Source organism: Drosophila willistoni (assembly GCF_018902025.1).
Source record: "Drosophila willistoni isolate 14030-0811.24 chromosome XR unlocalized genomic scaffold, UCI_dwil_1.1 Seg143, whole genome shotgun sequence".
Taxonomy (NCBI): domain Eukaryota; kingdom Metazoa; phylum Arthropoda; class Insecta; order Diptera; family Drosophilidae; genus Drosophila; species Drosophila willistoni.
Window position 1 is genome coordinate 6,837,857 of NW_025814056.1, and position 27,565 is coordinate 6,865,421.

At 33.6% G+C, this 27,565-nt stretch overlaps 4 protein-coding genes across 5 annotated transcripts; 2 read left to right on the forward strand and 2 right to left on the reverse strand.

The window, feature by feature from the left end:
• Window positions 1-9,429: 9,429 nt before the first annotated feature.
• Window positions 9,430-12,109, forward strand: LOC6645370 (ero1-like protein). Its single transcript, XM_002068150.4, has 5 exons — window positions 9,430-9,686; window positions 9,754-10,020; window positions 10,554-11,248; window positions 11,314-11,622; window positions 11,687-12,109. The coding sequence occupies exons 1-5, from the start codon at window positions 9,546-9,548 to the stop codon at window positions 11,736-11,738; spliced, it is 1,464 nt and encodes a 487-aa protein (XP_002068186.1). The 5' UTR covers window positions 9,430-9,545; the 3' UTR covers window positions 11,739-12,109.
• A 3,204-nt stretch (window positions 12,110-15,313) lies between these two features.
• Window positions 15,314-16,990, forward strand: LOC6645371 (cilia- and flagella-associated protein 298). The gene is made up of 4 exons (XM_002068151.1): window positions 15,314-15,688; window positions 15,746-16,015; window positions 16,074-16,190; window positions 16,955-16,990. Exons 1-4 carry the CDS (start codon window positions 15,314-15,316, stop codon window positions 16,988-16,990), a joined length of 798 nt encoding a protein of 265 aa, XP_002068187.1.
• LOC6645372 lies at window positions 16,901-22,457 on the reverse strand. The gene is made up of 8 exons (XM_002068152.4): window positions 21,595-22,457; window positions 21,303-21,513; window positions 21,134-21,218; window positions 20,841-21,043; window positions 18,864-19,030; window positions 18,502-18,796; window positions 18,296-18,433; window positions 16,901-18,235 (listed from the first exon to the last, which is right to left on the reverse strand). Exons 1-8 carry the CDS (start codon window positions 21,738-21,740, stop codon window positions 17,846-17,848), a joined length of 1,635 nt encoding a protein of 544 aa, XP_002068188.3. The 5' UTR covers window positions 21,741-22,457; the 3' UTR covers window positions 16,901-17,845.
• Window positions 22,458-23,301: 844 nt separating this feature from the next.
• On the reverse strand, window positions 23,302-26,988 carry LOC6645373 (protein tipE). 2 transcript variants are annotated; one of them, XM_002068153.4, is made up of 5 exons: window positions 26,439-26,986; window positions 26,171-26,366; window positions 25,928-26,101; window positions 25,622-25,858; window positions 23,302-23,677 (listed from the first exon to the last, which is right to left on the reverse strand). In XM_002068153.4, the coding sequence occupies exons 1-5, from the start codon at window positions 26,692-26,694 to the stop codon at window positions 23,632-23,634; spliced, it is 909 nt and encodes a 302-aa protein (XP_002068189.1). In that variant the 5' UTR covers window positions 26,695-26,986; the 3' UTR covers window positions 23,302-23,631. The 2 variants fall into 2 exon arrangements, with proteins under 2 accessions (XP_002068189.1, XP_023033302.1); XM_023177534.2 differs by lacking the exon at window positions 23,302-23,677 and adding an exon at window positions 24,837-25,102 and having other exon boundaries at window positions 26,439-26,988.
• Window positions 26,989-27,565: the final 577 nt, after the last annotated feature.

The window sequence follows — 27,565 nt, forward strand, 5'->3', positions numbered from 1 at the left end:
ATTCAAGGATTCTTAGTTGTCGTTTTCAACAACAAATCATAAATATAAACAACTAAAGTGTTTCAAAAGATGACAACAAAAAATAATCTGAAAACTAATTGTGTTTAAATTGTGCATTTAGAATTGAAAACTGAGAAACACTGAGAACACCCAGTAATGGTAATCTTCAATTAATTCTTCTTGGCTGGGAAAAAATCGAGGAACTTGTAGGAAATTCGCACGGATTAATTATAAGACCCAATACAATTTAAAAAATAACCACATAAATTAAAAATCAAATATCTTCAAATAACAAAATTTAAAACATTTAATTAATTTTATTATTTCATTTAAATCTTACTTTTAAAGAAAAAATAAAATGAAATAAAAAAAAAATCTACTTCAAGTCTAACCACTTTTCCCATTTTGGTATAAGCCAAAAATAATTTTTGAAAATGATACAAAAGAAAGAACAAGAGCTTGTTACTTGCAACTATGACTCAATCTGCTTTATCTCCACACATTGTGGTAATAAAATTTTTATTTTAGAATAGCCATAAAAAGACTTGAGACTATTTTTTTGATAAAACTGGTTTTTTTCTTGATGTTTTGTATTTAAAAGTTGGTTCACCCACAACTAATAAACTTAATATTTCAAGTCCAATATTAGCAACTTTTTATGATCTTTACTCAATTTCAGCCTCATAAACTCTCATTCACAAACCCAAACGAAAAACGAGAGAGTGAGAGAGATAGAGAAAGAGAAAGAACTTCTAACTAAACCAAAAGTTTAGAATTTTAATGAAGTTTTTATACTCTTTTTTGCTAAATGTCGAAAAAAGACGTCAACTTTCTATGTACATAGGTCGCAACGAATTTTGTTTTTTTTTTTTGCATTATAGTTCTCGATTTGAGGCTCTTACAATTAAAAAATGTCATTAGTTTGAATATAAACCCTTCCTATCTAAAAAATATTCCTAAACTGTGCACGAAATATTTTTAAGTAGACTAAACCAAATATATATATAAATTATTCAGTTTTAGTTTAGAAACTTTTTGTTTTGCGTATTTGAAACGATTTGGCTAGGAAGATTTCATTATTGAGTTAAAGTTTAAGTTTTTAGAGGTTTAAAAAAGGTTTCTTCAATGCTTGAAAATGCTAAGTTTTTTTTTTTTGGAGAGGGTATTTATATATGCCACACATAAATCTTGAGGCTAACTAAACACACTCACACCTCATCATGATCATTAAGATCAATGACCTTTTGCACGGTCAGTTCCAGCCTAGAACTACCGTCTTTTCTACTGACTTAAGTTTTTCTTTTCTTTTCATTCTATTCCACCTTGTTTTCCTTTTCGATTTATTCTTTTCTTTTGTTTGTGTCTTATGTGTTCAACAGGGTGTCATCTGTGCGTGCCTTGCACTTGTATTTTCTAGCCGAGTCATGATCTCCGCCAAGTAGTATGTAGTAGAAGAAAAAAAAAGGTACTAACTACCTATCTACTATATCTTCTAACCGTTGACGTTGATGTTCGGTGTTGGTCTTATAATTACACATTATATATGATGTATCTATGTATGTGTATGTTTGCCACCTCGAAATGGTAGGTAATGTCTTTTTATGCCTTCTTCACATTTTCACACATAACAACAAACGCATCAAAAAATGTTTTATTATCATTAAAAAGTCAAATTTATGCTAAGGTTGTTGTTGTTGTCGCTTCTTTCTGCCTTTAGGGTGAAATGTTTTAACGGTGATTTTAGTCAATGCGAAGCTGAAGAATACCCAGAACGGTATCTGATGAATACGCGTAGCTTTGAGCTACTTTTATTTTGTTACTAATGAGTTATTAATTAATAAAAAAACAAAAAAAAAAACAAAAACCATTTTTATTTATTGTTTATAATATTGTTTAAACGGTTCTCTCTCACACGAAATGTTGATAGATGCTTTTCCTGATGCGAGGTGACACCTATTAACATACACCTGATGCTAACCTTGAAGATGAAGCGAGAAGAAATAGTCAAGACAATAATTAAGACAATTTTGGCTACAACTCAGCCGAAGATTAATGCTTTTCTATAAACTTCACTAACAAAAAAAAAATAAACACTTACATCAAGTCAAGAAAGTTTCAAAGTTTTAAAAACTAATTTTTTTTAATGATGAACAACATCTTTGATTTTCTACAATTTATTAGTTTAAGGAGGATTCTTGGTTGGAAGCGTGTTTTTAGACCCTTTTTAAAAAATGATGATTTGAAAACTTAAAGAGTTATTGGAGTTATTTTTCCTTTTTTTTATTTTATTAAAGTTAAAATATCAAAGAAGCTAACTTCGGCTATGCCGAAGTTTATATACCCTTGCAGTATACTTGGCAATAATATTTTTCCTTTTTGAAATTTCTTTCCCTGCAACTCAATTCATCAATACACAAACAAAATATTATTTCTCTTTTTACCACAAGTTTTTCTTCTTCCATCATTTTCTAAGCAAAGCACGGCACGCATACACATACAGTTCATGTAGCGTTGCGTCTGTGTGTGTATGCGTGTGCTCTGTTGATTTGATGATGACGTAGTAGGCAGCAAGCAGCGCTGCCGGCAGCGTTTGAACCGATTTATATTGACTGTAACTTGTGTTCTATTTATCGGATCAGATTCAAATTTTGGGATCTGAGATTTTATATCTATTACTATCATATTGGTAAATTTCATGGGGATACTCCAATTTTTGCAAAAATGTTTCTTCTAGAGCTATATGATATAGTGGTCCGATCCCAAAGATTTTCATACTTTATCTCACCCGGGTAAAAAAAAGCTCCCAAAAAAAATTTCATCCCGATAGCTCTTAAGATGGCTGAGTAAAACGCGTACGCACCGACGGACAGACGGACAGACGGACATGGCTATATCGACTTAGCTGCTCATGCTGATCAAGAATATATATACTTTATGGGGTCGGAAACGTCTCCTTCTGTGCGTTACAAACATCTGACCAATTTTATAATACCCTCTGCAATGGTATAAAAACGTATCCTGCTGGCGGCAAGGATAACTCGACACAGGATCGTCTGATCTTTAAGCCGTCGTTAGATTTAGATTAGATGTAATTCTTGTCCCGACTTTAATCATAATTTTACGATTTTTCTTTGTTGAAAAATAAAAATCTGTTTTTAGCCTATTTTTTTCTTGTTTAATGCTAAAAATATAGTAAACAAAATCTTGAAATTATGATTGACGTCGGAACCAGAATTATGGCTATTCTGCGTCGATTGCATTTTGATTCAATGAAATCGGTTCAGAAATACGGGCTGTAGCTCAACAAAAAATTGGTTTCGAGAAAAAAGCTTTTAAATGAATCACATGAGACGAACATTGCCTCGCAAACAACGTCATATCTCCCAAAGTATTTTAAATTTCGAATAACCATTTTGGAACAATATTCTCAATACATAATTTCTTAATCAAAAGTACCCCCTTAACCTTCCATTGTACAGAGCCCGAACTGGAGGGGAGTTTAATGAAATTGATTTCTCTATGGTTTTTTGGACTTTAAAGGATTTCATAAGTTATTAATTAGTTTGTTCATATCTAGCCGGATCTCTGCCTCAAAAGTGTGATAAAATATGGAATACTTTAATAATAGATAAAGATAGAAATCGTGACGGTTGAGATTCGATAGAAATGACCTCGTACTATATGAGTTTATCTTCATATCATCATATTAATTATATTTATATGCAACTTGTCTTCTTCGCCATCTCTCTCTCTCTCTCTCTCGCTCTCTCTCTCTGTTTTCGTCTTTCTCTATCTACATTTTCACGCACTCGCTTACAAAATGAAGCAATTACAAAATGCCAAAACCATGTTCGTTCCACTCGAGAAGTGTTGAGCCGCAATTAATTTGGGGCTTTTTGTCAGACAGTTTAAATATATATATATATATATACATATACGTATGTATATATGTATATGTATGTAACCTTGACATTGAGCCAAGAGTTGCTCTCTAAATAAACTATATAAATACCACAAACAAAAATTATTATATTAAATATAAACGTTTAAATACAGCAAAAAAAAGAGAAGACAAATGCAAAAATTGAGTCATTGAACAAGTTTTTTTTTTTGTTCTGTTTGCAAATCTTTAGAATCTCATAAAGTGATGAGCTCAGACTTTTGGGCTAATAGACATAACAAAAAATAAAACAAGTTAGCACACAAATGGAAACTCGAAATGAGAGAGAAGAATATCAAGAAGATCTAAATGATTGAACATATATAAATATAATATTACTTACTTTTGTCTGCTCTCTCTCTGTCGGATTGATTTTCCGTGTTTTCTCTCTCTCTCTCTCTCTCCCCGGATGCCGGTTTGAGGAAAATTTTCGTTTCGTTTGTTGTTTGTTGCTTTTTTCTTTTTTGCTATTTCTCTTTCTCAACTTTCACAATTCACTTTTTGTAAATTAAAATATGCAATTTTTGTATTTTTTTGCTTTGTTTGTTTATTTATTTGTTTAGCGACTGTATTCTATTATAATTTATTTATTATTGGTAACAATTGGTGGCTTTGTTTCTTAAAGAAAAAAACACATTTCAAAAAAATGTTAAAAAAAAAAAAAAACAAGAACAAATGTTAATGTCATTGAACTTTTTTTGGTTCTTGCAAAAAACTTTTTTATTTCGAGTTTTCTTTTTCTTTTACTTTTTTTTCTTTGTTTTGGTTTGGTTTGAATTTCACTTGGAATTTCGATTAGTTTGAAGCATCATCAAGATATCTTTAAGACATTTTCCCCTCAACGTAGTTGCAACAAGTCATAAGTCAAGACTTTCAATTAAGCCGCTTAACACGACGATGAAAGACGCTTGGAATGGGATGGGATCTGGGGATCTGTGGATCTGATGGTATGTACGTGCGCGTTGTCGTATGTTAAAGATAGAAAAGTATCTATGAATCTTTCTCTCGCTCTCTGTCTGACTATCTGTCTGTCTCTTGGCTGGTTGCTTGGGTAAAAGTGTAAAAATTACTTGCGCTTTCACAAAAGCAATCTTTTTCTGCATGTGATTTATGCATTTTGAAAACTTTAGTTTGTTCATTTTGTTCGATGGATCGTTTGAATGGATGGATCAACCGCATCTTCACTTAGCCACTTTTTACCTACATGGGGTTCCGGGTTCAATATAAGTACATATGTATGTATGTATGTTTATATAGAAACAATTTCAATACAAAACGAAAAACTAAATAAATTAAAATATACGCACAGCTGCACAAATACAATGAAAATGTTGTATTATCTATGTATGTGAAAGTAACAATACAAAAACAACAAAAATAAAACAACTAAAAAGGAAAAATCAAATGGAAAATTGTCAACGCACATTGAACTTGACAAGTAAAAGAGGGAGAGAGAGATAGTGATTGAAGGGGTGATGGCGAAGAGGGGAACGGAGTGCGGTTTGGTGATGGTTCGCATGCCTCAACTTACAGTTAAACGTTGCAAGAGATGCAAAACTCCTAAAAAGATACTTTCGGGTGCAGAGCGCGCGCTCGGAATGCGAAATTGTTGCGAGTTGCACTTGCTGCGGCAACTTTTTCAGCAATGAAACCAAAAAAAAAAACAACAACAACAAAAACAACTACAACAACAAAAAGTGAAGGGGCCGTCGCCAGGTCCCTTCTTTTGCTCTGCCTGTCTGTCTCCCCCTTTCCACCTCTTTACTGATCATTTCACATGTGTGTGTGTGTGTGTGGCGTCTCGTTTGTTGAATGCTCTGGCTAATGGTGCAACAGTGACTGGGGACCTGGGCCCGATGTCTAGCCATAGCGGTATTCCTCTCCTTCTGCCTCGTGCCACGCCATGCCACGCCACCTTCTTCTCCTTCTCCTCCCAACTGGCTCCTTTGCATAAGCACATCAAGACAGGGAGGAGCTGCTAATGACTCGCAATCGAGGAAGTTGCCAATTTTTTATTTTCTTATTTTTGTGTGCGTGTGTGCTTGTGTGAGTGGTTCAAAGATTAGAGTTCTTAATTTCAGCAATTACAATTTTATTGGACTCTATAAAAGTCGTTTAGTAATACTATTGATCCAGAATCACAATAGTTTGATTTTGTATTATGAAAAAATGCTATTATTAACATTGGGTATAACAGTTCTATAACGCCCAATTAACAGTAATTGAAATGTAAAGCTGATTCGACTGTTTATAACTGCTGTATGTAGGTCAATAATCCTAAATTTTATAGCCATAACAGTAGTCAAGGGGCAATATAACAGTTGTATAACTCAGAAACACAAATAACTTTTGCTAAACATTGATATAACAGTTGCCAAGGGCCAACTTGATCTAATATAACAGTTGTATAACACTAAAAGGCAAATAACACTCGCACAACAAAAAATTAAACAGTTGTCAAGGGTCAAAGTGATCTAATATAACAGTTGTAAAACACTGAGACAAATAAAACTTTTGCTTAACATTGATGTGACACTTGTCAGGGGTCAAAGTGAAATATTCATAATTTAATGAAGGGTGAAATTTTGTATAACACCTGTTTTAAAGAGCAATACTTATATGCATTTGCATGCTGCACATCTAACACATCAAAAAACACCGCTACAACAGTAAAGGTGTATAACAGTTGTATAACAGTATTGCCTTTGCAGCCATTTTTCCTATTTCACAAGGATTTCGCTGCTCTAAAAACTGTTATACATATGTATTTAAGTAGCTCCCTGCGCAAAAGTGCGAAAAAGGTAAAATATACCAAAATGGTATAACAGTTTTAGTTCGTATAACAGTTTTAGTTTGTATAACACTGTTCAAAGAGAAAAATCCACTAAGTACTCTATAAAAATGGGCAAAATCGGCATCTTAACCGGAAAAAAGGGCGAATCAGAAGAATGTTGAATTTTCAACAAAATCATCGCTGATTAATTGCCAAAAAAAAAATGCACTTAAATGCCAAAGACAGTCAAATAAACGACCAAATAACCGACATTAAGCTGGTCGTAAAACATTCATTTAACACCTGTAGACGAAAGGCGTAGTAATCGAGATTTATGCCTTTTTTTCTCAATATAACGGTAGATTTTCTCTTTGGATATTTGGAAATATTTTTGTATTCATTTTGAAATCTTCTGAATTTTGTTAACACATGCTTATTCTTTCTTCTTCTTCTGCAGCTTCTCTAAGTTCCTTCTTCTAACAACAACAAAAATTCTCCATTTTCGCAAACACAATAAACAAAAAAGCATAAAAAAAAACAAAACGCACGCACACACGCAAAATCAAAACAAAAACAACAACACCAACACCAAAAAAAAAGTAAAAGAAAAACAACCGTTATCCACACTTTGCATGAAGCCTGTCGTAATTTGCTTACTATTTTATCTTAATTACTCAATTATTTGCTTAGTGTCTCTTTTTTTGTTTTGTTGAACATGTTTTCTTCAATTTCTTATTTTATTTTTCTCTCTTTTTTGTTTTCTTTGCACTTGTTTTCCGTTGAAAATTAGCCGCTAAGTAAAGTACGCAGCGCAGGCCCCAAACAACACGTCGCGTGCTAACTTGGCCAAAATCACAAAATTCCGACGGAGAACAACAACACGCATGTGCGAACGCGCCAAAGACCAAAATGAAACTCGCGCGGGCTTAAAATAATTCTTTTTTTTTGCGTAGACTTTTTTAAGCGACCTTTTCGAATCTCAGTGCAAATCCCTGTATTTGATGCCTACGTTTTTCCTCGCACCCGTTATTTCTTGCCCGGCTCCCAGTATTTCACGAGAGTATCGATGGTTCGTGTCTAACTATCGAAGAGAAAACTTGCGCGAGAGAATAAAAATTTCCAGAAAATTAGCTAAAGATTCCTCACTCGCTCTCTCTCTTTGTCTCTAAGCTCCATGAGCAGCCGACTCAGATTTAATTCAATGGGGGCAGTTGTTTAAATTGGGGAAAGATTTAAAAATTCTGTTTTTTTAAGAAAAGCGACAACGGGAACATTATGTGACAGAAAAATCAAAAAACCAGAGGTGTTGGTAATAAAAGAAGAGGTACATTTCTAATGAGGAAATAAATGTACAACAATAGCAACGGCAAGCAATTTTTAAAATACAACACCATACAATAAATATAAATTACAAAAATTAGCAGGTATAATTACTATATTACACTATTACTTATGACAGAAGCCCGCAAATTTATTGAAAAATAGCATCATTGTAAATGAATGACATTATAGGAATCCATAAATATCGCTATAGAAATGTTACGTAGTCGTTTAGGAATCTATACAATATTATTTATAAACTTAAGTAAATTATAAATATTTGCAGATTGCAAGTCCGCAGCGAAAGTCACCAATCGAAATGAGCTTTCAATAGAGTCTATTTCCATATATATAAAAATAATGACAACCAATATAATAATAATAATAATGAAGAAAAAAGCAAAATTAAATTATTATATAATTCCAAAAACGATATAAATATTTATTAACACCTTCTCTGATGGAAGGCATTGCAACCCTATTTGAAAATGGCGCCATATGAAAGTGCTAAAGCGCTAGTGTGTAGCTAGTGGCGACACCTATCAACAGACTGAAATATGGTTAATCACACCAACAAGGTGGCGCTATATATGTGATCATTGTTTTGTTTTTGTCATCAAACGTTTTGTATGTCGTTTTAGTTCATTTGTTTCTTTAAATATTTGGTGGCCTATGCAAGCTTAATTATTCACTCATTTTATTATTGGAAAACGAATATTAAACGTTGTTTTTATGGCCTTACTGTGAAATTAATTTCTTGTTTCCAGCTGGACTCAGCTTTTAACAAATCAACCATATAGAATCAATCAAACAAAATACGTCTATTAACAATAAAATCATAAACGTATACAAAAGACTAAGCAAGATATGAGGCTCAAAACCTACAAAGATTTATTCATTTCAACAAAGTTAAAAAAAAAGGATTTTACGTTCATTTTAAGAAAATTTTCATTTCATAATAATAGCTATGAAAATTTTTGGTTGGACATTTTTCAGTCACTATAAATGTTTTCTGGGTTATGGTTTGAATCAGTATGTGGCTTGAATCAGTGGTGTCAACTTTTAAAAAGCAAGAGTTTGCTGGATTTGCAGTGCAAAATAATTTAAAATGCTAGTTTTATAATTACAGACATTACTCTCTTACTTACATCAATTTCGTGGTACTTTTAAACCTTGATCTGAAACATCAATTGTACAAAATAATTTTAAACGGCCATTGGGCAATTATTCGGAACGTTGCTTTAAAAGCATTTGTTGACTTTTGTATATCCCAAAAACTAAAAAAATATTTCTAACTGCGAACGCTCCCGCTAGATAAAGAGCAGTTGGCGGGAAAAAGCCAAAATGTCCGCTGACGTTGTTGTAAAAGTTTTTTCATAAAAAGCCAAATTCCCATCACTACTAAAAGAGAAGCAGCAGCAGAAGTAGCAGCGGCAGCTGAGCCCCCCAAACAGAAATAAAAAACACACACACAGAAAAACACGAACAGCAGCAACAACATCAACAACAATTATGGTAGAATACGGAGGGCAGCTAAATCGCTGGCTACCACGCCTGATGATTCTGCTGATCCTTCTTTATTGGACAGCTCGAACTAGTGGCTATTTTGCCGCCCTCGACGACGCCGAAACGAACAAAAATTGCTTCTGTGAGGTATGTCTAACACAAACCAAAAAAAAAAAAGAATAAAAGAAATGAATCAAACGGATTTATTTTCCAGTTGGAAGGCTCCATTAACGATTGCAGCTGCGATGTGGACACTGTTGATCATTTTAACAATATGAAAATCTATCCACGCCTGCAAAGTCTATTGGTTAAGAATTTCTTTCGGTTCTACAAGGTGAATTTGAGACAGGATTGCCCATTTTGGCACGACGACAGTCGCTGCTCCATACGGTTCTGTCAGGTGGAAAATTGCGAGGAGAAGGCCATTCCACAGGGTATTAAAGACAAGGGCGAGCATAAAGAGAAATCTGCATCATTCAAGGTAAGTACGAGATAGAGACAGAAAAAACTTATTCAATTTTAATTGATAACAATCGATTGAGCTCCGCGTCTTATCAACAATATATACAATATGTGAAATGTGTTTTGTGCTTGCTTTCTTTCCTATCCGTCGCATTTTATTATTATCTTATAAATTATCAATGGGTTTTTGTGAAGAAGGAAATGAAGCAGTTGCGCCCCAAGCGCCCGCCCCCGCGCCCGCTCATTCTTTCTCTCATAGATTGTGTCTCACACAATCTTGAAGGTATTTTATGAAATGCCAATATCTGTTTGATTATGTGGATATTTTTAGTTTTAGTTTTGTGACGTGTCACATTTCAACAAAAACCAATCTGAGCCATATATTTATACTATATATATATACATAAGATATTTACCTTCAATACAAACAAAATGACAATTGTTGTTAACTTACAATAGGCCCAAAAACCTGACGTGGTCTTTTCACGCTTAATGAATGGATTAACCTGTTCAATTTAATGGTTTTTTGTTTTGTTTGTGTGTTATTTTTAGTATACTCGCGAGGCACAGGAGACTGGAGATGGTGCAGTTGGTTGCTCTGGCGTGGAGGACTTTGAAAGTGCTCTAGGATTTCTGGATACCAGCATTAGTGATCAAGCGCACAAGGAATTCGAGCTGTGGGCCAAACATGATGAGGCTGAGGAAGATTTTTGCATTCTCGATGATCATGAGGAGGGATCACAGTATGTGGATTTATTATTGAATCCGGAACGTTATACTGGCTATCGTGGAGATTCAGCTCATCGCATTTGGAAGAGCATCTATCTGGAGAATTGTTTTGGCGGCAATAATGCCACAGCGAATAAATTCTCAAATTATGTGCCGCATTTGGATTTACGTGACGTTTGCCTGGAGCAACGTGCCTTCTATCGCATTATATCTGGCCTTCATTCGAGTATCAATATACATTTATGCTCAAAATACTTGCTATCCGAATCGAAAGATTTCCTCGATCCTCAAGGCGTTTGGGGTCCAAATGTCAAGGAGTTTAAACGTCGTTTTAGTCCAGAAACCACAAGTGGCGAGGGACCACATTGGCTGCGTAACTTATATTTCATATATTTGGTTGAATTACGTGCCCTGGCCAAAGCGGCGCCGTATTTGCGGCGCGAGGAATACTACACAGGCATTGCCGAGGAGGATGACGAGGTCAAATTGGCTATCAATGATATGCTAAGTGTAATAGAGTAAGTCCACCACATTAGCATCACGTTGATGTCTTCACTAATCAAATAATCCTTATGCATTGCAGATCCTTTCAGTCACACTTTGATGAGAATGCTCTATTTAGTAGTGGAATTGCTTCAATTAAATTCAAACATGACTACAAGGAAAAGTTTCGCAATATATCGAGAATAATGAGTTGTGTGGGATGCGATAAATGTAAATTGTGGGGTAAATTGCAGACGCAAGGCTTGGGTACAGCATTGAAAATACTGTATTCAGAGAAATTGAATTTGGCAACAGAGAGCGGTATTTGGGATAAACCGCATATTGAAGCGGATCCCATATTTAGGCTATCACGTAGTGAAATAGTAGCTCTATTTAATGCCTTTGGCAGGTGAGTTATTTCATTTTGCTTACAAGTTGACAGAAATTTAATCTATCTTTCCCTCTCTAATTAGATTGTCAAATAGTATATACGAAATGGAAAATTTCCGTCGTGTACTGAGGTAACCCAAAAGGAGAAATAATCTAGTGATGACATCGATGCCTCATCAATTTGTAACTCATCTAGCCAATTTATACGCACATCTGTGTACATTTATCGGGGCTGTTATATTATGGATCTGAAATTCCTTTTTATATACATATATCTCACATCCATCCATCCATCCATCCATCCCCAACTACCTTCCATATAGAGAATAATTGGCAAATGGCTATTTCTTTTTGTTTTGGCATTTCCCCAAAAGGGAAAGTCAAATAAATCCTTTCCCTTCCCTTGTATATATGAAACAAAACAAAAACCCAATTCCTGTTGGCTCTACAATGTACATTACATACAAAAAAAAAAAAGAAAGAAAGAAAAACACAAACAAACAAACACACACACAGACACAGGTGATTAGTATAAGATAGAAATATTATTTATTTTGTGAAAAAAAAACAACAACAGCAACAAGAACTTTTTATAAAGCAAGCTCCACCTTAAAAGAAAAAAGAAATGACAAAAGAAAAGAAGAAAAAAACAAAACAAAAAAGTAAACAAAATAAGCAAACATTGTGCAATAAGTAACTTAATTTTATTTTATAAAAATATGCGCAGACAACCTTAATGTTTATTAAATTGATCTGCTAACACAGTAAGAGGTGAATGTTTCAACAGTTTAATTGTTGCAAGGATTGGTATTTAAATTCATCCATCTGATGAAACCAAAATACCATTAACCCCCCAAAATAAAGCTGTATTACTGAATTCTAAATGAGTTATCTGTAAAATTTTTTATTTATCATGTCTGTATATATTCAACTGGAAGCATCTGTGACCCGCTTTCGAGTTGTTTCCACTGTAAGCATTGTTTTTTTGCGTCTATTACAACTTTCACCTCTGCCAAACTTTGTCGTTGACGTGGCCAAGTCGGCTGATTCATCAATCACGAGATGATCACAAGTTGTGAAGAGACTTGTGAAATTTGTTATCAACAAATATTCCATTAGATGATTTCATTTAACTATTTGACTAATCTGATCTGAGGGGGCGTTATTTAACATAAATCGAGGGGCGTACCGAGAAGCAATGAACCAAACTATCGAAACAGCTGCAAAAGCAAGTTGAAGGCAACAGCGGCACATTTTGTTTGCAGTTTTAAAATTGTTCAAGCCAAACAATTGTTAATTAAATATTCAAAGTGTTTAACATTTAGAATTTTCAGAAGGTCAGAGCTAACTTTGACGAAATTTGTATACCCTTGAAAGTTTTTCTTTTACACTTCTTCTAAAAGATGAAATTTCCGTAAACTCAATTTGTCTTTATATTGTATGTTTAAATGACAGCTATATAATATAGTTATTCGATTCTGATCTTTATTTGCCTCTATTATAGACATGCGTAAGTTAATTACCTTGTTCGGTGATAATCACAAAAGCAGGAAACAAGATTTTCTGACCAAAAGGTTACTTTTCAACCGATTGTTGTATGATCGTCATTTGATTTTGTTGAAATTGGGCACAGTGATTAGTATGCATATTAAACTAAGATATATTAATTTTTATAGCAATTGCTTGAAAAATAACTCAAGTATTAATAGAATTTACAGTTTTCGTCCAGATTGTTGCTATAGGAGCCAAATAATTTAGTAGTTCGATCCGACAGAATCTAAAATATACAAAACCTACAGTATTTGGAAGACCAAATGGGAAGCACTGCAGCTTCAGCTCCCTAAGAGGTCCTTTAGGAAGTAGTTTGCGTTAATCCAAACAGACGAACGTGACTAAATGAACTCGTTTCGTTGTGCTGATTCAATATATATATATATATTCATTATATATGCCGATTAAATATGAATTTTGCAAGGGTATTCAAAAAGTTTAGGAATTTGCAGACTGTTTGGCAATGGGCTGTAATCAAAGTTCCCTTGGACTGTGGTCTTATAATACGGGCAAACCCTTTCAGGTGGGACATAGACTATTAAGTATTTACAGTAATAGCATTACTGTGACGACTCAAAGTCACTCTAATTTCACAAGGACATATTTTCAGAATTGTCAAACAAAAAGATGCGGTTCGAATGCGTGTGTCATATTATAGGTAATACAAATCTTTATAGAGGTACTAGCCTAGATTTGTGGCTGATTCAGCCTTATTAAGTCCAGGAAAGTTAGATCAGAAAAATATCCGTAAATATCTCAGCATTTTAAGATTGTTTTTATCGGAAACCCCCCCTCAAAAGCCTTTTCTTTTTCCCTATTGTGGATTAAAAAATTATTATTTTCATGTTTGATTAAGAAAGGATACTAAAATGATTTCCATATGCTCAAAATCTGATTTATATAAACTAAAATAACAAAAAGTATGGCTATCACTGTGTCTGATTAAAAATATGACTCTTAAAACAGAGTCTTAACCTATTAAATGAAATGAAGTTATATTCAATTCACAAGGAGAAGTCGTAACTAGGTTTCCATTTCCTGCGACATGGTTTCATTTATAATCAGAAAATATGGTATATGATAATTTATGAATATTTTAATCAGACAGAGGATTCAAATATGATCAGAAACTTTATAAAGTGAAACTTGTGCTTCATATTTTCATTAGCAATTTTGTTTCTGCTCAGATCTGCTGCGATTTATTACAAAAATAAACATTATATTTTAAAGATCCCCCGCAAAATTCAATTCTGGATCCGCCCTTGGTTAAACCTAGTTGTGGGCGTATCCAAAATTTAGCTATATAGCTAAGCATATATGGATGTCAGTTGATATTTTATATTTTGAATGTAAATATGTTTCAAATTCTTTCAAAATTTGTAACTTTAAAATGACGACTAAGATCATTTAAATCGGTCCCATATATCTATGTATATACGCAGTGGTGAACACGAATTCATGACGTTTTCAGTTTTCGAAATATTGGGGAAATATTAAAGTGGTTTTTATGTAAACCTTTAATACTGCAAATATACGTTTGAACTTTTTAAAAAAGTTGTAGATTTATTAAAACTAAGTTGAAAATTTCTCTAAATTTCAATTGAAAATATGAATTTTGTGAGAAATTTTTTATGTTTTGGCGTCGATAGTTTTAAGAGACTAATTTATACTAACGTACTCCAAAGAGTACGTCTTCAACAATGAAAAAAATTGAACCGAATCCCTTTTTGAATAATAAACTTTTTTAAACACCGAACACCGAAAGAGTCATAAATTCGCGACCACCACTGTAGGTTTTGGATTTCAGGGCTCAAATCGCTTCACTTTTTCGCTGACTTTCGATTTACCTTTTCAGAAAAGGGTTGAAAAACAAAGCAAAGTCACAAATTGAAATAAAATATTGCAATTGTTTACTATTTTAATAATTTGTATCTGCTTCTATAGAAGAAAAATGAAAAAAAAAAGAATTTTCAAACGATTGTTTGATTGATAAAACATTATCATTTAGTCACCTGGCAACCAGTTGTTTATTTGTCGGCTTTTTCATTCACAAAATATTTAGAGCTGTGAATTGAAATCGTTTGTTATCTGAAACGGAGTAGTAGTCATATATATATATAATAAATACACTTATAAATATTTATTTATTGCTATCAAAAATGGTAATTTTGCAAGTAAAACGTGGCGATGAATCGCTATTTTTGTATGAGACAAGCGTGGCCGATAAGACAGATGGGGTTATCCGTGATCTGGTGGCCATATACAATGGACGTCTCAAGGTGCAGCGTGTCTGCATGGAAATGGAAGAGTTGGCCGAACATGGGACTATGTTGCCAAGCGAAATGATTGGCCTGAACGATGATCAAATTGAGGAATTGAAATTGGTTGATATATGGGCAGATAAATGCATACCATCAGGTGGCTTTCAATTCAATAAAGATCCAATGACACGACGCAATGGTCAACAGCCCAAAGAGCATATGCAAAAGGTCTTAGAGAATGCCATGAACGATGCCAAGGCCATGATAGATAAGGTAAGAAGGGAGAGAGAGAGACAGAGGGGAATAAAATCTATCCACCCATCCTTCTAGAAAAACGTCGGCCTTAAAAAACTCATGACTTTAAAAATAATTGAAGAGGCCTTAAACATTTTACGTGGCGCTGTTATGATTGTCTATCCAATGCAATTGCCACCACATGATAGCATACGCATGGAATTCACCAATACGGAGGACTTAACCGGCACTCAGGCCTCCAAGGAGGTATTGGAGCCATCCAAGGCACAATTATGGTTCGCTGGTCGTCAGATTTTGAATGGCAAAACACTTTCCGAATACTTGGGCACCAATGATAAGACCAAGGTGGGTATATAAAAACTTGTTGTCATCATCAATCCATCATAATCTTCCGCTGCTCTAGGTGGTGGTTAAACTAAATCAATTGGGTGAAGGTCCACCGGGTCGTGAGGCAGTTATATCCGAACAATTGCGTCAACAAATGATGGCCGATGCCTATCGTCGCCAGGAGGAGCTAAAGGTAAGTAATAAATAAATCATATATTCTATTTTTAGAGCAAATTCTAAATGTATATTTTATTCACATATGTATATATATATATATATATATATATATGGAGATATATATATATATATATAGGATTATAGCTACAAAAATTCAAAGATTAAAGTGTGTGTATGTAGGTAAGTTAGGTTGGTTGGTAGTATTAGATAGTTAGTTCAGTAGTTGGAGATTGTAAAATAGTTCAAGTAAATGCAGTTTTCTTCCCTTACCTCCCACATATATATATTTGGGTTTTTGAATTTGTATCTTTTGGTGCTGTTGGTTTTCTGGGTTTTGGCTCTGGCTCAGCAGTTGTTGTGGCCAGGTTCAATTATTCAGTTAAATTCAGAGTTCATCTAAGGCACAATTTACTGAACCAGAAGTGAGTGTGTGTGGGTGTGTCTGTGTGCTTTCAAATTTTTTTAGAAACTTTTTGGAACAACTTTTGAATTACATATGTATATATATTTTCCGGATATACATATATCAATTTTTTCTAATGTGTATATTTTTATTTTCTTGTATATAAATATCAGTTCCCATTCAGGTCCATTGAGTTTTGGTGCTGTTTTTTTTTTTGTTTTTAGCAGACTTTAATTGCCCTTTTGTAGAAGGTTGAAAGTCGTTTTTAGTAGATTTTTAGAAACAAAAAAAAATCAAAAAAACTAAATCCGGCTTTACCGAAATTTATATACCCTTGCAGTTATTGATCATTGTTATATTAAATATAATCTTTTAAGACTCTTAAAATCAAATCCTTGCGACTTAAAGAATGAGATCTCTATCAGAAATGTCTTGAGAAAAGAGTTAGACCTTTTGGTATCAAAGTGTTTAGAAACACATTTTTTTCAGATTTTAGTCTAAACTAATGAAAGGAATGTTGAAAGACTCAAAATAGTTTTTGAACAGGTAACTCATTCTAATTTAATCTGCTCATTTTGCTCTATTTTGTGTTATATATAACTATTCCTTGAAATGACAAACATTTTTCGGACAATTTCTATATGTTTTTGTATCGAATCTAGACGATTTTGGTATGTATTTTAGTTTTTCGTCTTCTCATTTTGATTTATTGCGGTTTTTAATTAATGGTTCTGAATAGCTTTAAATTGGTCCTACTAGAATAATGTACCGTAAATTTTAAGAACTTAGCTTTAGATATTTTTTTTCTGGTGCATTTTCATGCAAAGTCTTCAATTTAGAACGGGACACAAATTTCCTGAGAGAAATTGTCCTGAAAGAATGTTGTAGTTTGAGTCAAACTAAATAACTACCACAAATATAAATTTAGAATCGCCAGAATCCAATATTTGGCCTATTAAGAACTTCAATATTGGTCTTTCAACTTGTCGGAGTTCTAAAATGATTCAAAAGTATTATGAATGAAGGAATAATTTAAATTCCACGTCGAATTCATCAAAATCGAACAAACAATTGGATAAACTTCATCGTCCTCTTATTGCTAACTTGCTAACTAAACTTGAGAGACCAGACAGACGGACCGACTATCATTGACTAAATTGTATTTAAGCCCTCTGCAAAGATATAATGACCATAAATCTATAGATAATTTTTAGCTAATGATTGCCTCAACTGCTGGGATATTTATTTGGGTTAACTGCTTATTGGTCCTAGATAATGACTAATGGTTTCTCTGGTACATCGCACTTGGATGCCTTCTCATCATCATCATCATCATCATTGTCATTATCATTGTCAGCATTATTATGATTATCATTGTCGTTGAAAATTTGCTCACTGAAGCTTGAATCCCCATTGGGACTTAATGGTATTAAAGATTTGGTACTACCAATCATTTCATGATTATCAATTGGTTGCGGTGATAGTTGTTGTTGGTGTGGTGGTTCATCCACAATCTGATTCTCTAAATTGGCCACATCATCATCGGTGTCATAGATATTATGTTCGGTTTCTTTGCCAGCATTATTGTGTCCACCAAAGACATCACTATCGGAATCATCTCCGGCACAAATGCAACGCATTTTGGCATCGTCGCCCACCTGAGAAGCGAGAATTTTTGTCAAGGTTTTTCTTTTTGTAACTAATTTAATACACTTTACCTTAACCGATTTGGTTATAATGCATAACGATATGGATGATATCACAAATAATACAATGGGCACTATTAATGACACAACAAATTCCCTATAGACCTTGTCCAAATCGTAACGTGCAACCACAAATTCCACATTCGAGTCCTGTGAAGAGAAAACAACTTTTAAATTATTCATCAGAATTAGTAATCCGATAGGAATAACGGTGGCACCTTGTTATAGTAGCATTGATAGCGTGACTGGGCAGTGTTGTTGTCGCCATCGTTGCCATAGCGAGCAACAAAATCTTTGCACTCGCCGCGTAGGGTATTAACGCAACCTTCCAAATTGATAAACAATTTCTTCCAATTGTATATGGTTAGATTTGCTTGATTGGGTAAAAATTTTTGTTCCGGATCAACAGAATGTGTGCTATTATCATAGATGGCCCAAAATTGTGTAAAATTCATAAATGGAGCTGGTAGTATATCATGTTCCAATAAAGTTCCATTCAGGCAATCGGTGGCGCTGCAATTAGAGAAAGGGATGAAATTGATTGTCCTCTCACAGAGTAAGTTATTGGCATTACACATACAGTATACGGTTGTCCGATTCACGTGTCACTGTGGCACAATTGGTCAACAGATTGCCGTCGTCCTCTTTCCAAAATTCGGTGGGCTCAATGCGAACACCGTGCTCAGAACCACGTGCCTGATTGAATGCCACAGCATTCTCGCAATCCGCTGCAATAACATTGTCCTCCTGCAAAAGCAAATTTTATTAGTTTATGGAAGAAAGAAATCGACACAGCAAGCTAAACCAAATAACAACTAGTTGCAGCTCAAGGTCCACAGTTTTGTGGTAGAATGATCATACAAATATTTCTCCAAATTTTCCGAAATTGTTTCAAATTTCCTTTTCTTGTGTTCACCTTGTATCTTTACCCGAATTCGAAATGAAATATATAATATCATAACACTGTCTTTCAAACGGAACGATCGGTTCATTAAATTTGATATTTGACATAATGATTATTAAGTAGTTTTAGTTGTCCTTGTTTCCGCTCCTCTTACATCTCATCTAACCGATTCTAGGGTCATTTTTTTCTTCGATTGAGGGCTTGCATGTTTTTCTGTTCATTTTGGGCTTAAAAGAAGATATATTTGCTGATTTATGTGAGCAATCTAAACCTAATCGACTGCAGGAAATGTAAAATAATATACGTTCCAGATACTCTCTAACAACTTCTATGTGAAAGTTTCAGCCTGGAGGGCAAGGCACTTTGGGGCGTATCTATTGAAATGGGCAATATGTCAACTCTTGGCGCAGATATATGCGCCCTCTAGCTATCCGGTAACTCTACGGACCACAATAGGTCCATGTGGATCTTTAATTAGATGTCTACCGGCTTAACCTTACCTACATATATGACATAGTTAACCGATTTGAAACGCATTTTGCAAAATGGTTATCCACTGATTCTTAACTGAGATAAATTTGTCCCCCAAAATATGCAATACTAAGTTGAAAAGTTCCCTTTTAGAAACAAATTAACCCTTTTTGAAAGTTTTTTTTTTTTTAGTTTTTTAGACTGTAGTCCAAAAGTTATTTCTGTTTTTTTATACAATTTTACAGTTACAGATATAAAGTAAATTGTCTATATACAATCGAAATGTTATAGACTTAAGATTATGGTAAAACATTCCACGTATGGAATGGAAAGAGTATGGTTACTAGTAAGTTTCTATCCGGGCTTTGTCTTCCCATAACATAATTACGTATACGCAATGTGGTCTTATATGGTTATTTAAAGCAGAATTTAGACCGAACAATCTGCAATTGGTACCAATGTGCCGTTGCTTATTGCATATATTAGGGGACAATTGCCTTCCATTTAACGTTTTTACGCCTGTCTTTGGTTAATTAACTTTTTTGGTAATGCCAATTGAAACCAAAAAAAAAGTAATCATAATCAGAACTATATTTGGCTGTTCCTATGTTAAGAGTAGTTTAGTTAAATTGGGCTCATAGTCTTTCTTTAAGAGAGCCATAAACTTGTTTGATTCATCTCTGGATACCTCTTGAAATATCAATGTTTCGAAACTTTATTCGCTGGTCGAACTGGTCGGGCAATTTGTATGAATCCCCAAACTGAGAAATTGACACCTTCTAAAAATTGCAGAACTCCCTATGCTGAAAATCCTCAGAATATATTTTTTATATTCGTTAATGATTCATTTAGAATAGACGTTGTTATATATATTAATAAAATCGGGAATCAAATATACTTTCATATGTGATGCAAGAAAAATGATGCTTTATATGCCGAAAAGCTTGAAAAAATAGGATCGAAAATCACAATTTGGGGATATATTTACAATTGGCCCCTCAAAAAAATTCAAGTAATTTAGGTAATTTTCTTTGAAGTAAAGATATACTAGCTGGAAGTATACAAATAGATTAAAGAGGTAACATTTGGGGAGCCTATATCCTTCCTAGATCCCTCCCCCCCCTTAAAGGCACTCTCAATTTCTATTAATCTAACTAAGAGAACTTAATTTAATTTACTCACATGCATAATCAAAGTATTTATGTTGGCTGTCGTTATCTTGGAGCAATAACGATCACAATTGAATGGTTTCTTTATTTTAGTGCAATGAATGCCATGACACTCAAAGAAACCATTCAATTTGGTATTATCCTTGGCTGAGTTTATCGTTGGGCCATCTGCCTTATGATGGCATAAAAAGAACTCGGACATATTCTTGCAATGACCTAGAAAGAGCGAAAGAGGGGAAGAGGGGAGAGGCAAAGTTGAGACAATGCAATTTGTGATTGAGAAAAGGATTTAAGGATTTAATTTACCATTGGAACAATTGAATACTCCGCGTATATTATTGCAAGCGGTGCCATTATTGCAATTGAATTTGTTCAAACGATTCATGTCAATCTATAACAAGAAGTTGGACGGGAGAGGGCAATTCAAATAACGAAAACGTTTTCCCTTGTCGTGATGAGTCATTTAGTCACTCACCATGGCGCATGAGGTATTGGTTACCCTTGTGCAATTATTCAATTGTATATCTGTGCCATTGCGACGGACTATGGAATGGATTTGTGGACAGAAGCCGCTAGTACGTGTTAGACACCATTCACCGCATGAGGCCCATGGGCAATTGTTGGGCATTTGACGATCCACAGTCTGGCACATGACAGGATCTAGTTCAAAGCCCGACTTGAAGGCTCTGCAAAAGATGGTGAGAGATCAACTTTGGTCTTGGCAATAACTTGGTGTGTGTGTGTGGACAGGGAGAAGGGGGACTCACTTGAGTGATGGCGAATAAATTGATACACTTAGATAGACAATGGAAACACATGACAATACCATGGTAAGTTGACATAGGCAAATTGCCCGACAGATGCGTTTATCCTGCTCTGGTATGAGGCGCGGTTTGTCCTTGCGTCGTGTCATGTTTCAGCAGCAACAAAAAAAAATCCAGGCACAAGCAATTTATATGTAATTTACGACTTGTTGATTTACCTTAGACACACACACACACACACACAGGGGGTCGTTTAGTTGACAAGAGAGGGTGAAGGCGGCGGGTAACAAAATTCAAGGTGACTGGTGGATTCTTTTCACTTTTATTTATATATATGTAGGTCAATTTATTTTCTTTCTTCTTTATAGGTCACTTTTCAATTATTTAGAATTATTTGAAAACTCTTTTTTTATTTATTTATTGTTTTTTAATTGCTTTTGAAAGGATTACTATGGACGGTAGGGCGGGGGTGTCGGTGGGTGTGGTGTGGCATGGCGGGTTGTGATTTCCTTTCCCTTTCAAATCAATATTGCACACACTTTCACTCACTCTCTCTCTCTTTCACTGCGGAAAGGAGCAAAGGACGTCCGATTCCCGTGTGGACTTGCACGAAACTAACAAACAGAAAGAAAAAACCCCCCACCCGAAAAAAAGGAAAAGGAAAACAAGAAACGGGGGAAACAAATGTTGTTATTCCTGACCTAGTGGAGAGAAGGTTTGGATATGTGGATTGTGGATAACCAGGGCTGGGCATAGTATACAATATTCTTCCTGCCACTGCGCGGGTTCGCAGGACCAACGCCTGCGCCTTGAGAGAAAGGGAGAGCGATTCGAGTGAAAAGGATAAAGTATAAACAATTTAAGCCCTCTCTCTCTCTCCCTCTTTCTCTCTCTCTGCCTTTCTAGTGCTACTTCTTTTTATTTATAAATAAAACACTTTTCGTGTGTGTTTTTAGTGTAGATGTTTATTAATTAGGCCGCTAGCAATTTTTTGTTTTTTTTTGTTTATTGATAAAGACACGTTAAGTAAAAAAAATGTGTTAATCGTTTGTTCGCATTTTTCGTTTTTGTTGTTTTGTTTTTGTTTTTTGCATTTGAAATATTGATTTTTAAAATTCTCATAAGCAACGTGCGTTTCATCGGTTTTGGCTAAGCTATGTAAATATTTTATTATTCCTGTAAATGTAAATTTTTTGTTTTGTGTTTAGTTTTTTGTTTTTTTTTAGCATATATTTTGTTGTCAAAAAGATTTTGCTGTAGTTTTTTTTTTTTTTTTTGTTTGTTTTTGGTGAGAACGATGAGAAGATTGTTATTTGTTTTATTTTTTATAAGATTATTTTGTTTTTTTTGAATTGCAAATATTTTTTTTTTGTATGTGGTATTTTTTTTAATGGTATTTTTGTTGTTGTTCTTTTAGTGTTCCCTCCGCTTGCCTAAGAAAATTTTTTTCTGTACAATAATTTGATTTTTTTTTTGTTTTTTGTGTCTTGCGTTCTTTAGGCTATACGAATATATTTTTATTTTTATATATATATATATATATATATTTTTTTTTTTTTTTACTTAATATATTATGACTACTATCACAATCCTTTTTTTTCTTTTTTTTTTCAATATATATATTCTTTTTTTTATGGTTGGGGGAAAAAAAAAATATTTTTTTTTGTGTTTTGTGGGATAACAAATTTTCAATGAGGGTTTTTTTTTTTTAGTTTGTTTTTTAATTAGAAAAGTCATTCATTTTGTTTAACTCTAAGAATGTAGAAAACAAATCCTTTAACATTTTTCTCTTTGAATAGTAGATGATGGGGGGGAGGGGAAAAAAATTGTTTGATGCATTTGTATATTGATTTCTATATAGAATATGTATATAGATAGGTAGTAAAAGCTAAATTGTATTATTATGCTATACAATCTACAAAGTTGTTAAACTTGCTATTTGTGTTTTTTTTTTGTTTCGATTCGGTTTTCTCATTTGTTTTGTTTTATAGGAATAGGTGTTTTTAATAATAAAGGGGGATTTTGGTTAATTTGCTTTTGCTAGTATTCCATTTCATCATCTTCGTCACTGTGACACAGAAGTTTGCTATAAAAAAGTAAAACAAAACAAACACACACCAAAAATAAGGAATTGAACGCGATTTTCATCTCTCAGTATATAGTTAATCAATGTAGGAATATACATATATATATATTTGAATACAAAGATCATGCCACAATTAATAAATATTACACATAATAATTCTAAACCAAAAAAAGAGATTAAGAAACATATTTCTAACACATTGAACGGGCATTTGTGAGGAGGGAAAGTTAAGGCAGGGAAAACTAATTAAATTTTAACCTCTTTTTAGGCTTAGCTTAAAAATTTTACGAGTTTAGAAATTATTGTCACTTAAGAGAGGATAAAAGACAGACAAGGACATGTGAACAACAATATACTCTAGCTACAATGATGATAAAATCATGATGATGATATATAGGATACTCTTTATTTATTGTCACCCCCAAAAAGGATAAAATTTACTATTCAAATATAACTTAAACCCTGTAATAATCTTTACTAATCAAGGCCAATGCCCAACCTGACTCATACGAAAACAGTTTTCAAACTTTTAAAGAGTTTTCAAAACTTTGATAGTTATTTTTGTAAATGTCTTTTTTGTAATTTTGAGGAGAGAAATCAATCTTGGCTAATGAAATTTTGACCGTTTAAGTGTTAAATTAGTCGAAACGAGTAAAGACAGAATTTCTCTGATGCCTTTTTGGCGATAAGTGCAGGGTATACACAATTTAATATAGCTCTTTCCTTGAAGTAATTATGTATATGTGGTCCCTTGAGTTGGGTAAGCGTATATCGAAAGTGTGCGAAGAATATCCAAAAAGTCCAGAATCCAATGTGATTAAACATAATAAGAGGTTATTCTAAATCAATGAATAAAATGTTTCTAAATATTAAAAATCTGTTATGCTGATCTCATCTATAATCTATAATATAAGTAGATTATATATATATATAGACTACCTAAATGTAATTGGAAATATGCTCTCTCTTCTATGTAAATTATTTAACTTGCGTCTAACTGAATTTCTAACTATAAAGCAAATGTTAAAAAGAGTTTTTTAAATCATTTTGTTATTGGTTCTTTTCTCTTTGATAGTTTTCTAAGACATGATCAATCTTCTATCCATTTTCCATTTGTATTGTATTTGTTTTAAAGGGAATATAGTAATATATATATTTTGTGCTGAGATCTTTAATAGTTTATAGTAAATTGTTTATGTATATAATGTTAAGGCAGGCTTTTCCCTTTTTTTGTTGTTTTTTTTGTTTATATATAAGCGTTACGTGCAAAACGGATTTTAAAACTAACATTTCAAATTGATTTATCTTTCATTACATTCGATTTGGGTTTTTGATTTTTGTTATTAATATTAAAATGTTACATATTTTTAAAATACATTCAAGGATAAAGACTTTTCCTTATTACAATTCATGCAGTTAACAATCCTGAAAATAGTTTTTAATAGAGCATAAAAGAAAAGAAGAAAAACATATAGATATAAAATAGAGATCAACAAATGTTTAGAAGGCAAACGAACAAACAAAAAAATACAAAATTAATAACAATAAAAAGAAAAATAATTGTCGTTTACTTAATTTTTTGTTGTTGTTTAGAATGTTATTTTAGATAATTACGACCAATTAACAATAGATAACAATTAACTTATATATATATGCGTGTGTGAGTGTATGTTTGTTGTGTGTGTGTATGTGTGTGTTATGAATCAACGATTATATATCAACAATATGTTATTAAAAGGCACAATGTGTGTATGTGTATGTGTTTGTGTGTGTGTATGTTTTTAACTACAGAATACAAAAATTTATGTTTTGGTTTTTTTTTTTTTTTTTTTTTGGTCTAACACACAATGAAAAACAAGGCAAGATGCATATAGACAACAGGTTTAGTAGGGGGGGTAGAGGGGAAAGTGGTGGTTGTGTGGGGAAGGATATGAAAGAACTCACTCTTCCTTGGTTGGAAATTTCTCAGCATAGACTCTTGAGGATTTATTACAGGCCTTTTCACAGCACGGACAATACCAATAGCTCAGTACGCCAATTGATATGGCGAATAGAACATTTGGTATAATCAATGAGAGTATCAGATGATATAGATTATTCTCCCATGAATAACGACCAATAACCACTTGGGGATATGCCCGGCTATAGTAGCATGGAAACGGTTCGCCAATGTGTGAAAAGCTAGAAGGATACAAATTTTCCATTATAGAGAGAGAGAGAGAGAGAGATGAGAGATATTGTCTGCCTTACCCATATTGTCTGGCAAAGACACTACAATTTGTTGTGGGCGGATAACCGCAACCCTCTGAATTAATTAGAAACTTTGTATAGCTAACATCCCAATTAACTGTGTCTAAGTCTTGCGGATGGCGTTCCCATTCGCTAAAGGGTATACGCGTATAGTTGACAAACAACTGATGGCACCTAAGAAAAAAAGAAGTCGCCCAAGTTAAATTAGAGAAATATGGTTATCGGTACTTTAGCTGAACCTACTTGGTGAGTGATGAGGTGCAACCCTCGCGGCAGGAGCTCCAGCTGCAATTCTTAATGCCCTCCGCATAGATGTGATCAATGACAATGCATGTCACCGGCACTGGATCATAGTCGGCAATGATTGTTGATATAGCGGGATCCACGACAAATGGTATTAGGAATAGAAATGTGAATACCGATAAAATGGCTGTCGTACCTAGAATACAGAAAAGAGAGATTGAATATATCGAGGTATAGAAATTATTGTTTTATGTATATATATATATACCAAGGCACACGGAGGTATAAAATTTAGCCTTCTCGAGTAAAGATTCCATTTCGATCTCCTCGCGTTTGGCCCTGATGGCATCAACGCATCCGCTGCCAGGACGCACCGGTGATTGGCATGTGGAACGTGCCTTGCCGGATCCGGAACGGCTGCTGGTTAGGCTTATTTTACTAGCCGATAACGTTTGTGCCGATAATGATAATGTTGGACTTGATGGTACCGATGTGGTTGTCGTTAATGTTGAGCTCTTCTTCATTGTGTTGCTTGTATGTGTGTGTGTGTGGTTGTGGGTGTGGGTGTATAGGTGTTGTGTGTGTGTGTGTGTGTGTGAGTGTGTAAATTAAAAGCTTTGAAAATTAAGCCTATTACAGTAAACAATATCTAACTTTTTCCAATGTATCTTAAGCGCCTTTTCAATCTTCTTTTAAATAATTTAATCTATGCCTTTTTTTTGATTTAGTTTTGAATTTTTTTTTTGTTTTTCTTAAGCACTCTGAATGTGGTATTTGCTCATTTTGCTTTTCTATACATACATTTAGTTTTTCTTTAGTTAGTTTTCGTTTTTTTTTTTGTTTTTTGATTTTATCTAAATTTTTAAAATTTATCTTTAAGGGTTAACTTTGCATTTCATGACTAGTTTTTTGGTTTTTTTTTGCTTTTCTTTTCTTTAATTGGGTTTTCTTTTCGTTTTTTGTTGTTTAATTATTTTTGTTGTTCGTCTTGTTCTTTTGATCACGCATCCCTCTCTTCGTCTAAACCATTTGAATTATTATTTTGGTTTGTTCACTGAATTTCACTGCCTTCTTTCTAGGGCTCTGAACCATCTTCTAAATTTCGTGTATGGTGAATTGTGGTGAAGTGAGGTGTGTTCCCTTTACTATTGTTTACTGCTGATGTGTGTGTGTGTGTATAGGAATGTGTGGGTGTTGTGTGTGTTTGTTTGTTTGTTGTGCGCGTTTATTCTCTATAACTAAGTTCTTTAAAATTAAATACAACAACGAAAAAAAAATATATCAAATATTTCTTTTTTTTTTTTGCTTTCTTGCTTTTAATTAACAGATTTTTTCTTCCTTTTCACTTTTTGGAATGCAATATATAATATATATATTTATCGTGTGTAATGATAG